Raw genomic sequence first — 13,318 nt, forward strand, 5'->3', positions numbered from 1 at the left:
GTGCCTTGCTACATAAATGGAAGCCACTTCTGATTGAACAAGGCAGCGTTGCTGATTTTCTTACCCACCTCTGCCTATTGCCTGGAATTTAAATGCTCCTACTGGAATTGTCATTCTTAGAACAACAGCCCCCCCCCCCCGCTCCTCCAAAAAGGAAATGATTTTTTGAAATGAACTTCTTCTAAGGAAATCAATGCTAAAGAATTTTGAGCAACTGCTTGTGTCCTTGTGAACCAAAAGAGGTATCTAGAGCAACCCTTTCAGATAGGAGAGCCATTCCTTGCATGAAATACGTGAATGGAAACTTTGGTGTAAGTGGGCAGGATTTTCATCACACAACTGCAGCCTGTACATAAAATGGATGCAAAGTGATCATTGCATGTCTGAAGGCAGTTGACCCATGTGGTGAGCCACAGGACTGTGATTTAGAGCAGCTCCCTGAGCAATGAGTAGTAGTATCAGCTTCTGTACCTCCTAGACAGGAAGGGCTATAAAACACTTCCTGTTTGGGCTAAGGCTTTGCCTAAGCAGCAACTGGCTTTGGCATATATTTGTGTGTCCTTTTGCTCTGACTCTCTAGCATAACTCCTTTCTCCAGCTTCGCTGACTGTTGTCTCCTCCCAGGTTCTGACACCACAGCAGTGAGCACTTTTAATAGCTCCAGGAAGTGGGGAAAGAAAAGCAGCAACCATGAGTGAATCCCAAGGTGTTAGTTTTCCTACACTTAGAATGATGTGACTGCAGATCAAGGAGCCTATTGAGACACTCAGACTTCTGCAGCAACAGAACAGGATTCACTAGTGAATAAAAGCCCCTCACAGCTTGGTAAAAACAGGAGATATTGGAATAAACCCTTCATGCCATTAGCAATAATTATATATGGATCCTGTAGCATTCACTGCTGCACGAGTTCAAGGAGTCAAGTACTGTGTCTGGATAATTTTATGACCATTAATAACATTTGTAGCTGTGCAAGCTTAGATTGGTGATAAGGTTAATTAAATTTCATGCCTCAGGGCACAGGACAAATTTCTGCAGGAGTCAAGAAGGAATTTTCATCCCATACATGAAACTGCATAATTGGCCATGGCCATTATGCATATCGTTAAGGTATGGAGTTTTGCTGGTGGACGGTGGGATAATGCCAGCCTAGGCATAGATGATCCTTCCTTTTTCAGTATATGCAAGACTTCATTTTCAAATAAGAAACTGGAGAACTAAATTGTGACAAGTGGCAGAATATGAAAAATTTGTTGCTTTCTGGGTGAAATGATGCATAGGATTTATCACTAGGTGGATCTTTTTGGTGGTATTTAGGTCTGCATTTGTTCTCACAAGCTCAGTTTTGTACATCTGTCCTGTTGCTTGAGGAAATCATTCTCAGGCAGATCCTCTTCGCCCAGTGTACCCAGCTTCAACACATACACACACACACACAGCTAATTAACATAGTGAAAATCCCTCATCCCTGCAGCAATCTTTCAAGTGCGATAGGATTCCAGGCTTGACAAGCTAACTCTGCAGGCTCATGCATAATTTTAACTACCACAGTAGCACATTAATTGCCCACTCATAAATTTCAGAAAGGAAGATGCATAAATACATCATAACTGTTTGTCGAGACTCGAGGTCAATCCGCAGATGCACACACAGACAAAAATGAACTGCTGTAATGACATTTTTACTGTTTTCTGCTTTAGTTTCCTTCTGAAAACAACTGCCAATGCGCATAGAATACAAATGGAAAGGCAGGATGCATTGGCTTAGGCAATCTGAAACTTTTAAGTTTAATCACACCCTCCTCCACCCTTAAAAAGAAAGGAAATAACAATGAAAATCAATACTGCAGCAGATTGTATTTCTAGATCTTAGTAGTAAGACAAAGAGCTGGAAACCTATTCAATTCTTTCCAAAGTCTAAGAGGAAGTTGTGGGGGGAAACCTCAGTTAAAGCCATTTAGGATCATGAATGTCACCCACATGTGCTAATTTATTGACTTACCTATCCAAGCTCCCAACTCTGGCAACTAGATATAGGAGACTTCCAATAGCAAGGCTGCCTAGCACAAGGAGCTTCTGTCTCAGCAACGCCTGCTGTTTGAATAGCATGGCCCTCCATCAATCTTCAGGACTTCTTCAGTCTGCAGGGAGCAGAATACATAAACCACTCATGAGCAAGTGGCAATATACAGGCTAATGTTTATTAACAGGCAGTCAATCAATTCCTACAAGTGATTAACCCACACTTGCATCTTTCTCTCCCTCCCCCTCTCACTCACAAGAAAAGCAGACAACGTGTTTATGTAGTGATGGTTTGGGCAGTGCTTCTAAATTCAAGCGCTACCAAATTCAGGGGTTTTTTGGGTCTTGAGTCCTTGAACATTCAGCAGAATGGAGATAGAGGTGGGTGCCATTGTAAGCATGTCAATTTCACCTGAATAATGTTGGATACAGAACATTCTTTTTGCAAACTCATTCACTAGCAGTTTTCTGACATCCACATGCCCAAAGGGAGAGGAACGGGCATGAAAGTGTGTAAGCAAGGTTTACAACAGTCGCTTCCTTGGGAGAAAAATCAGATATAAATGAAGGAACCTGGCTACACACTCTCATGCTCCTGTTTCCCTGCCTCTGGATGTCTTTTCTTTGGGGATAAATCAGATGTTACAATGGCACAGTTTGTGTGAATATGTGGGTTGTGCCAAACTAATATGATACGGTGTGATTTGTAGCAGAGCACGGATTGGCAGAAGAAGCTGCTGAACCACCTGTTTCCCTGAAACCACTTGTCCTGAGCCTCTTATACTTTCAGTTAAGATTTCCCATTTCAAAACCCCAGTGGATATTCTCTGAGAAGATTAGAAGAAACAGGAGGGCGTTTGTGGGGTGGGGAAGCGGGGGGGGGGGGGAAGAGAATGGTTTAGGATGCCACTTATCCTGCACTTTTTATTCCACCCAACCCCATGGTTAAATGCTAAATTCAGCAGTGACCCAAATGTAAACAATGGCTCTCCCATCATAACATCTAGTTTGCTCCTTCGCTAGATGGAAAAACCGAACAGGTAGGACTGCAAACTCAGAAAAACATGAGCTTGTTTTAGAAAAGGGACATGGAATGGAACAGAAAAGTCTGTCAAATAGCTGGTTCTTCAGATGATCTAATCTTTGAGTAAAGACTACATCTGGCAAGAGAGTGAGATCATACATTCCCATGCCTCCCGCCACATATACCTATATTACTTCTGGGCTCACTCATAGGTGTGTTTTGACCAGTTAGTTGACCAGGAATGCATGTAGGATATGAGTGTGTGGTTTAGGCCTACGGTATAAGATCTCCTGCCAACCTAGCAGTTTGAAAGCACAAAGTGCAAGTAGATAAATAGGTACCGCTCCGGCGGAAAGGTAAACGGTGTTTCCGTGCGCTGCTCTGGTTCGCCAGAAGTGGCTTAGTCATGCTGGCCACATGACCCAGAAGCTGTCTGCAGACAAACGCCGGCTCCCTCGGCTAATAAAGTGAGATGAGCGCTGCAACCCCAGAGTTGGTCATGACTGGACCTAATGGTCAGGGGTCTCTTTACCTTTACTTTATATGCAAAGATCTTTTGTAAACATTACAAACAAGCAGACAAGTATGGTGGGAACAGAAGTGAGATAGACATGAACCAGTGCATAGGACAGGCAGAGATAATATTGTTTTTCCACTGTGTGCAGTCTATTGCCTAAATAGTTCTATGGAAAATTCCTTCAGCACAGGCCACCAAACCTCTAGAAGAACCTAAGTGGGTATTATTTCAGTTATTCAGGGTTACTTGCAGTGCTGAATTCTTGCTTCTAATGAACGTGTGAACTAACTCTAGGCAACCATGGTTTTGAATATTTTGATCTAAAGAGACAGACCACACCCCAAGCTTTATTTTGGTCAAAAACACTGTGGGGTTTGCTTTTGTTTTGCAATAAAATCTAAGGCCCTGTCTTGAAAGATGCATGGAGAAAAAGTGGCACATTTCCCCTGAACAACTAAGTAGACAAGGATTTTAAGGGATTGTCACAAAGCTGTACAATACGCCTTAGACAAAGCTAGGATTTGAACTTGGTTCTCAAGAATTCTAGTTTGAGCATTAGCCACAAGATGATACTCTCTTTTTTATTTCTCTTCCTACGGTCTTTTTTTTGCATGTTTTTTTTTTTTTGCTAAAATAGGTGATTTTTAGTAGTGAAGATATACCATTGCCAAAAAATTATGATTTGCACTGTGAATATTACAAAAAAAACCCCACACATGACAGCTTGAAATGTGTGTGCCTCTATAATCCTAATTATTTTAATTAAATTCTTTAATTTAAAAAATTGTTGTTACAATGGTATTAAGAGCAGCGAATACTTACAGTTTTTAATGTAATACTACTGATATGAACATCAACACAAAAGTTACAATTTTGGAGGAGATGGTTCTGATTTGAGTTCTCAAGACTGCAGTCCTATAGAAATTTAGCTGAACTTAACAGGACTTACTGCAGAGTAGGCAAGCACAAGATGGTCCTGTAACAATCTTGAAATCCCGTGCTTTATGTTGAAAATAAGCTTGTTTAAGTGTCTCTTTTCATGTATAAATATGAGGACTGCAATGTTCATTAATATCTGCAGACTTTGTCAGGAACACAGGCAGCCACAGATGACAGCAAAAAATACATGAACAGACAATTTATTGTCTCTGAATTTTCAAGGTTATATCCAACTAAGCCTTACTCAGAAGAGACTCACAGAAATAAGTGAATCTAAGTAATGACCATAGATTTCAATTGGTCTGCTCTGAGTATGATTCACTGGCTTCAACCCATAGTCTTTAGTGTCTTTCAGGTAACAGGAGGGGAACAGATACATTTCCATCAGATAAATAAGCAATCTTTCTCTGAGCTTCCCCCAATGTTTTAATTGCACATAATGATACAATCATCATCTAGTTAGCAGCAAATTTAATGATTTACACAGAACACTTGCAAACAAGCTGCTTAAAAGTGCATTGCAACTCAATTGTCTTTAAGGTTTCACTGAAGTCATTCCAATATGTTTTAAATTCTTTGTAAAACAGCCTTTGTGAATTCACGTTATAAATGTTCACATATGCATGGATTGGAGTAATGGATCCAAAGAATTTGTGGAGACCTGGTTAGGAATGCAGTAAGAATTTCTTTAAAAGGCTGATGCTCTTTTACAATTCCTTAAAATTCCAACCTCTTTTATGGTGCAATTTGATCCCATAAGGCATTATCCTTTTAAGTGTGCCTGTCTCAGATATAAGAAGAAATCAAATTTCAATTTTGTGAAATTGTTTGCATGATCATCTTTAACTTGGAAAAGTTTGAATGACATCCCCCCACCCCCTGACTTAAGTAGGCTTACTTGGACAAAGTCTGAAATCCAGCTTATGGAAGTGGCATGGTTGTTGCTGGAAACTGCTATCCCATGGTCCATGCAGCTTATCATATAGAGGACTTCCCATAGAATATTTTCTTACTAGTTCTGCAGAGACTGGCATGGAAATATTCCATTAGGTAACTGCTTAACATGCAAACCCATAACTCAAATTATGACACCTGTGTGGAGCCCCAATGATGGGAAAGGTTTTGTTTTTCTGCAGCAAACATGGTTTTGCTATAATATATGAACCAGCTCTGAGAACTTGATTTAACAATTACTGTAAATAATTGACAAAAAAGACAAAAGGAAGATTCATAGACTCTGAACACCTGCTCCCTAATAGCTAATTACTGGCGTAACTGAATTTGTCTCTTATTTTTATTTTGCATGTTGGTCCTTACCAACTATTCTAGTGAGTGAAAGATGCTTATGTATTTTTAAAATGGGAGTTAATGTAAAAAAAATAAATTGATATATTCTAGTAGGTTAGATATAAAATAATAAATGTATCTTTCAGTCTGTTAGAACAGTTTAAGTTTGTTTTATGTTCTTTTCTCATATTGTATTGTGCCACATTTTAAAACAAACATCCTGCGAACCAGCTGACAGGGAGGTTGTCTATAAATAAAAGGCTTAAATCACTTTTGACTCAAGAAAGCCCCTATGTCAAGCAAGGCAATGTTTTGCATGTGCGAGTGGCACTGTGGTCTAAACCACAGTGCCTAGGGCTTGCCGATCAGAAGGTCGGCAGTTCGAATCCCCATGGTGGGGTGAGCTCCCGTTTGGTCCCAGCTCCTGCCCACCTAGCAGTTCGAAAGCACATCAAAGTGCAGGTAGATAAATAGGCACCGCTCCGGCGGAAAGGTAAATGGTGTTTCTGTGCGCTGCTCTGGTTCGCCAGAAGCGGCTTAGTCATGATGGCCACATAACCCGGAAGCTGTCTGCAGACAAACGCTGGCTCCCTCGACCTGTAGAGTGAGATGAGCGCGCAACCCCAGTCGTCCGCAACTGGACCTAACCGTCAGGGGTACCTTTACCTTTACTTAATACCTTGATTCTGTGGGTGGTTGCTTGTTATAGAAAAATATGTGATACATACAATCATTTGCCTTGTATCAAAGAGTTTGCCTAACTCTTAGTAGCTTGGTCAGTATTCAAGGAATGCACTGTGTATTAGAAGCAAGAAGCATAACAAATTAGAGGGGCTATTAAAGTACGAAGCGGGGAATGTCTGGCCAAGGTAGGCATCTGAGAAGCTGTATGAGTAATCTGCTGCAATCTTCAGGGGGGTTGGAAATTTTTCTACACCTGAGCTCCTCTTTTCTTATTTCTTTTCTTATTAGGGTGATAAATCTGAAAAATGTTGCAAACTGCTGTGTAAGAACAAGACAATGAGGAAAGGCATTATGAACTGTGCAATAATAATTTATCAGTCCCAGATGGTATTTTTCTAAAAAAAAACCCCACCACCTGAAATAAGAAATTGCATAAGTTCCTGTACCTTAAATTAAACAAGATGGGTATCAAGTATCTAGTAAAACACCAATGGACTTTATATCCTCAATAAATTTTTCACAGGCAACCCAGGAAACTACAGGGCTAAACTGACACCACTGAAAAGAATCACTCTTGCGCTTGTGTGCATGCGTTCATGTGCGTGTAAAGCTTCCCTGCCTATAGGAAGGACTTCTTCACTACAGATAGGCAGGTGAGTAGTCTATTCAGAAGCCTGGAGAGATGCACGAAATATGTGAGTCACCTGTATGCATGGTTAACACTATATTTTCTTCTTTTGCAGTCTGAGTAGTATAGCTTGATTAAAATACATCTCCTTTACCCTTTCTCATTTTTGTAACTGCATCTCATTTGGTAATGAGTGGTTGTTGCAGATACGGTGGGATCAGCATAGCATTTTGGCCAAGTTGAATGCCAACGTTGACGCAACAACATGTGTGCCTTATATACCACCTCCCCCCCTCCTCCCAATGCCTTTTTCTTTCCTTGGCAGTGATATGCCTCATACAATCAGGTAGCGTGATTGTTTCAGATTAATTAAAATCTGGGAGCCGTTTTAGTCTCGCTATCCTTGGTAGTATTTTAAAGAAACAGATGTGTGGAATTCAGTAAGACTTGGAAATGTTAATATATGTTGAATTCACTGAGGAGGAAGCTAACACCAAAATCATTCATGCTGGAAATGTGTTTTAATGCTACATTACAACTGCAGCAATAGCTATGTGGATTCTCCTGCTATTACTTTGTCAGCACACAAATGGTCACATTGAATGGTCCTAGAAGGGACAAAACAAGAGGACTTACCATCTGTATAAGAATTTCACAGCATATGGGATGTTTAGTAGCAGAAATCTAAGCTCTTATTTTCAGAAGGAATGTTCTCATGAAATAAGAGAATTAACAGAGTAGAGCAATAAAGACTAGTATTGCTAGGTTGGCACAGGGAGGGAGGACATTGCTCACCTGCATTCTGAACACTGAGCATCACTGTCTGTTCCTGAGAGCGAAAGGAGCATGGCAGCAGAGCCAGTCAGACACTCCTGCCACCACAGCTGTACTGTACTGAACTCCTGGCACCTCACCACTCTCCTCAGGAACTAACAGCAATGTTTGAGGTTTGGAAGGTAGGTCAGCAAATCGTGTTCTCCTTTTAAAATGAGAGCACGTGTTGCGGTTGGGAAAATATAAGCCACCCTGTCGTTGCTGGGCAGATATGGGAATCCAAGCCAGTAAGGGGTTAATTTGAGTTGCTGGGGAATTTTGGATGTTGCAAAGATTTGGAGGAGGGGGCCGAGGTTATAAATGTAGGATGCCTAGCACTAGAGCGTCCTCTCGGCTTCTGCAACGGATCACGGAGCAGTTCAAGTCGGGAGTCGGTTGTATTCCAGCCAATTTTACTAATTGAATAAGCTCCCTCTTTCTTAAGCCTCCTCCCTTACCCCGGCTTTACTTTTATCCTCTATCCCCCTTTTCCCTTTCTTGATCCCCTCTTCCTTCCCACTTGCTGAATTTCTTCCTTTAGGTAGTTGCCTTTAATTTTAACCCCGGCTGAGGGTGGGGACCCCCCCCAGCCCGGGGAGGCTGCTTCCCCGGTCCTTCCTAGTGCTTCCCGCTTGGGGAACCGAGGCGGCTCCGTGCCCGTCGGCCCGCCCGTCCGCCCGCGAGGCCCCTGACGGCCACCGAGGCCGGCCCTAGGTCGCGGCGCGGCGGCGGCGCCGATCGCTGAAACCCGTCCTCCCCCCCCCACGCGTTAGTGAGGCCTTGCGACTCTCGGTCGGGCCTGAGGCCCGATACCGTTTGGGTCGGGCCTAGTTCTCCACCCGGGCCGAGGCGGCCCTCCCCACCCCCCCTTCTAAAAAATAAAAAGGTGCCGGAGCCGCGAAGCGACTGCGGGGCTCCTTTTTCCGCCGGATCGCGGCGGCGCTTACCGGGGGTCGCAGGGTGGTGGGCGGTCTCCTCGGCGCTCCGTTGGCCTTCTCCCTCGCGGCGCCGGAGCCTAGGCCGCACTAGCGCGGAGCCGACCCGGGGCGCCTGCCGCCCAGGCCGCAGCGGGCCTGCTTTGGCGGCCACGCGTCCAGCCTCCTTGGCGGCGGCAAGTTAGGCCGGTGGAGACACCGGGAGTCTCCCGGCGCGGTCCGGGCCTTTCCCGACTGGATCGGGTCTGCCTCGTAATTGCGCCCGCCATTTTGCCGCGCGTCACCTTGCTGGCGGGCCGCTCGCTGTTGCCTTGGCTGCGGCTGGCCCTCTAGTGGCCGTGGTGTGTACTGCGCCTTGGCGACAGGGGCTCCCTCCAGTGGTTCGGCCTGGTACTGCATCCACTCCTCTGAGTGGCTTGGCCCGGTCTGCCCCCTGGTGACCAAAATCGGTTACTGCACCCTCAAGTTGTTTTTATATTCAGGCTGATTTAGTCAAAAAATTTAATTAAATTACCTGATATCGCTGGGGCCGGCTGTGAGCCGCACGGCCTGGCCCAGTAACTGCTGGGGCCTGGTAGTTTTCAAAAAATAATAATAATAATAATAATAATACTAATAAAAATAAATAAATAAATAAATAAAATAAAATAAATAAATAAATAAATACGAATAACATAGATAGATAGATAGATAGACAGATAGATAGATAGATAGACTTGCACTCGTGTAAGTGGTTCTTTATTGTTGGTATTGGTTGCAGTAATTCTGAAATTTAACTGGTTTTGCTCGTATCTCTGACTAGCAGGTATGGCCCCCAAGAAAGTCGTTAATCGTTCTTCTTCTGCGGCCACTTCCAAACGGCCGATTAGAGGCCCATCCCAGGCGCTCCGCTCACCTCCAGCAAGCCAACCAGTGGGCCGGGTACAATCGTTGGTGGCGAGCATGGCTGGCGACCCTGCAGCACTTTCTCGCTTTGCAGCTGAAATGGACGGTTTCCTCCAGCACTGCTCCACCCAGCCGTCCACGTCTGGAAGGCAGCCTCCTGCGGCGTTGGCGTCATCTCCGGCTTCACCATCATCTAGTGAAGATGGGGGAGAAGGGTCGTCATCTGGTGGTTTGATCACGAACCCCCAGTTATCCCAGTCCCCTGTCTTACCTGCAGGTCGGGGTCAATCACGGAGGTCAGGCCGTTCCGCTAGGAGGGCCTCAGAGAGAGGTGCCCCCTTGGTTGAGTCGACTCGGGGGCGTTCGTCCACTCGGCGTTCGGCTGCGGTGGCCTCGGGGTCTGGCATCTCACGTACGGTCTCTGTGCAGTCTGTTTCAGTTCCATCTCAGCTGGAGCCCGAATCCGAGTCGTCTATTGAAGACAGTCTCCCAGTCCCTGCCAGGAAGTCATTGGGAGGGAAGCGTCGCCAGAAGAAGTCATCTCGGAAGCGCGCTAAGAGGAAGAAGGACGACACGTCTTCCTCTCATTCTGGTACGTCTTCATCTAGTTCCGACGATGAGGGTAGTAATATGCAACTTTACTGGGGTTTTGGCGAATCGGCTTCTGGGCTTCCAAGGTGGGCCTGGGAACGAAGGTCCAATACGCATAGGGCGCAGTATGGAGCGGTCCAGGAGTGTAAGGATGGCATGTTGGTTCCTGACGTTAAAGTCTCAACCAATTCTGCCAGAGATATCATTCCGGGATCGCATTTATCATCAAAAATACGGTCCAGAATCTTAAATGGCCGCTATGTAGATATGTTCAGGTTGCTCCCACCGTCAGAGGAGACGGAAAAGGAAAGTTCTTCATCCAAAAAGCGCACAGGGGTCTCTACAGTTGACAGGACGTTCGAGCACTGGCTCGATTGTTTCCAGGTCTTCGCAGGTGTGGTTGTCGCAGCCTATCCACGAAGGTCCCTACATCTGTTTGTCTATCTATCCATTGTGCGCTCTGCATTCTCCAAAGCTGGAGAAAAGGCGGCGATCAAATATGATGAGAATTTCAGGCGCCGTGCTGCCAAAATCCCCTCAGCCCGCTGGGATCGAAAAGATCTCGATGTGTGGACTACTCATGTAGCTCCGCTTATTGACAAGAAAGTGCCGGAACAGCAGAAGCCGAAGTTTTCGGCTTTTAGATCTGGCCGTCGTTTGCTATGCTGGGACTTTAATAAGGGCTCCTGTCAGCGTCCGGCCTGTAGATTTTCGCACAGTTGCGAGAAGTGTAATGGATCGCATCCTGCTTCCTCTTGCTTTGGTAGTAGGCGGCCCTTTCGTGGGGGAAAAGGGGGTTCTCAGCAACCCCCCAAATCAGCCCCTCCCCTCCCTTCAACCTCAGGAGCAGGGAAATAGTACATTGACGTCGTTGGCCCATACCCCGGTGCGATTATCGGCTCTTAAAATTTGGCTGCAATCTTACCCCAATAGGACTGATGCTCGTTATTTAAGTGATGGTTTTTCTGTAGGTTTTCGGATTCCGGTAGCCATGCCTCCCGTGGCACGGAATCCTCCTAATCAAAAGTCAGTTCGCGAATTACCTGAAATTGCCCGGAAAAAGATTGCAAAGGAGGTGTCCTTGCATCGGATGGCGGGCCCCTTTTGTGCCCCGCCTTTTCATAATTTGCACATATCCCCATTGGGTGTTGTGCCAAAGAAGGCCCCTGGCGAATTTCGGCTAATTCATAATCTATCGCATCCGAGGGGTACTTCGGTCAATGACATGATTCCTCCGGAACTTTGCTCAGTAAAGTATGCATCCCTCGATCAGGCAATCAAAATGATTCGAAGATTTGGACGGGCTGCTTTATTGGCAAAATGCGATATTGAATCGGCTTTTCGGTTATTACCGATTCACCCGGAGGATTTTTGGCTCCTGGGTTTTCGGTTCGAGGGCAAATATTATTTTGATAAGACTATGCCTATGGGTTGCTCGATAGCATGTGCTGCCTTTGAGTCATTCAGCACTTTCTTGGAGTGGGCCATCAAGCAAAAAACAGGGCTGGGCGGGGTCACTCATTATTTGGATGATTTTTTATTGGCCTCAGATTGTGATTCCGGCAATTGCTCGGTGTTGCTGCATGCCTTTGCTGACCTTACGCAGGAACTGGGGGTTCCGCTGGCAGCAGATAAGACGGAGGGTCCCGCAACTCGACTTACTTACCTGGGTATCCTTTTGGATACGGTGTCACAAACTTCCAGCTTGCCTAGGGATAAGCTGGTTGCTTTGAAGACGGTCATTGAGGAACTGATCCCCCTGGAAAAGGTATCCCTTCGGCAAATCCAATCGCTGCTGGGTCACCTGAATTTCGCGTGCAGGGTGGTGGCCCCGGGACGCCCCTTTTGTTCACGCCTGGCCCGGCTTACCGTGGGTCTGAAAGCCCCACATCATCGGGTTCGTTTATCTAGAGAAGTACGGGCTGATCTCAGCATTTGGCTTGAATTCTTGGAGGAATTCAATGGGGTGTCGTTATGGCAGGACACGTTGAACTTGCATAACGACTTTCAGGTACAGTCTGATGCCGCAGGTTCCCAAGGTTTCGGTCTATATTGGAAAGGAAGATGGTGTGCCATGCGTTGGCCACTGGATTGGCAAGGGACAGGCATTACGCGGGACCTAACTTTTCTTGAGTTCTTTCCCATTGCAGTGGCAGTGCACTTGTGGGTCGATGAGTTCAGGGACCGACGTGTTTGCTTCTGGACTGATAACCTGGCGGTGGTGAACGTGCTGGCCAAGCTGTCGTCACGCTCTCCTAGGGTGTCGGCCCTGTTGCGTGTTTTTGTATTACATTGCTTACGATTTAATATAGTGTTTTCTGCACGTTTCATCCCTGGAGTGTCTAATGAAATTGCTGATGCTCTGTCCCGTTTTCAGATGGAGCGGTTCAGACTTCTGGTTCCAGAGGCTCGGTTACGTCCGGAATATTTCCCGGATCATCTCTGGAGCCTTGGCAGGAATTAGTTTTTCAGGGAGTAGCTGCTTCTGTTTCCTCTTCTACCCTCAGGTCGTACACCAAGGCGTGGACTGATTTTCTGGCCTTTACATATCAGTCGGTAGGGGAGGAGATGAGGGCTTCTCCTTCCTCATCACAGGTGCTAAGGTATTTGGCGCACCTGTTCCACTTGGGACGTGCAGCCAAGACTATACGGATCCAGGCAGCCGCCATTGCCTTTTTCTGTAAATCTCTATTCGACAAGGATCCTTGTGCGAAGTTTGTGGTGCGCAAGGCCCTGGAAGGGTGGGGTAGGATTTGTCCTTCTCAACCGGCCGCTAGGCACCCGATCTCCTTTGACCTACTATGTAAGATGCGCAAGGAATTGAGGAAGCTTTGCTGGTCAGGGTATGAGTCTCGCCTTTTTTCTGCGGCCTTTTCTATTGCCTTTTTCGGAGCCCTAAGGGTTGGTGAGCTTGTGCTGGAAGCTCACAGGGACGGCCGTTCCAGGGGTTTGTTGCTCCAGGACGTACAGCTATCCTTGACGGAGCTGAGACTT

The 13,318-nt window shown here is 45.7% G+C and overlaps 2 protein-coding genes across 13 annotated transcripts in view; one reads left to right on the forward strand and one right to left on the reverse strand.

The window, feature by feature from the left end:
• Positions 1–13,318, forward strand: part of LOC310704457 (uncharacterized protein) — a 146,307-nt gene that overhangs the window by 26,273 nt on the left and 106,716 nt on the right. For 2 of the 5 annotated variants that reach the window (XM_083497953.1, XM_083497948.1), the window contains one exon: positions 6,996–7,125. The exons of the other annotated variants lie outside the window; for them this stretch is intronic. Coding sequence is in view for 1 of the 2 variants with exons in the window: in XM_083497948.1 (XP_083354074.1) it covers positions 6,996–7,125 (130 nt within the window). In the remaining variant the exon portion in view is untranslated. The remainder of the gene's footprint in view (positions 1–6,995; positions 7,126–13,318) is intronic. 5 annotated transcript variants of the gene reach the window in all.
• HS3ST5 (heparan sulfate-glucosamine 3-sulfotransferase 5) overlaps positions 1–13,318 on the reverse strand; it is a 147,970-nt gene that overhangs the window by 2,587 nt on the left and 132,065 nt on the right. For 7 of the 8 annotated variants that reach the window (XM_083497898.1, XM_083497891.1, XM_083497895.1 and 4 more), the window contains one exon: positions 2,002–2,140. In XM_083497898.1, coding sequence (XP_083354024.1) covers positions 2,002–2,108 — 107 coding nt within the window. In that variant the 5' untranslated portion in view covers positions 2,109–2,140. Of the gene's footprint in view, positions 1–2,001; positions 2,141–2,278; positions 2,434–13,318 lie in introns of all 8 variants that reach the window. The other variant, XM_083497896.1, reaches the window with a different exon arrangement.

Source organism: Podarcis liolepis, assembly GCF_965112155.1.
Source record: "Podarcis liolepis genome assembly, chromosome: 3".
NCBI classification, from domain to species: domain Eukaryota; kingdom Metazoa; phylum Chordata; class Lepidosauria; order Squamata; family Lacertidae; genus Podarcis; species Podarcis liolepis.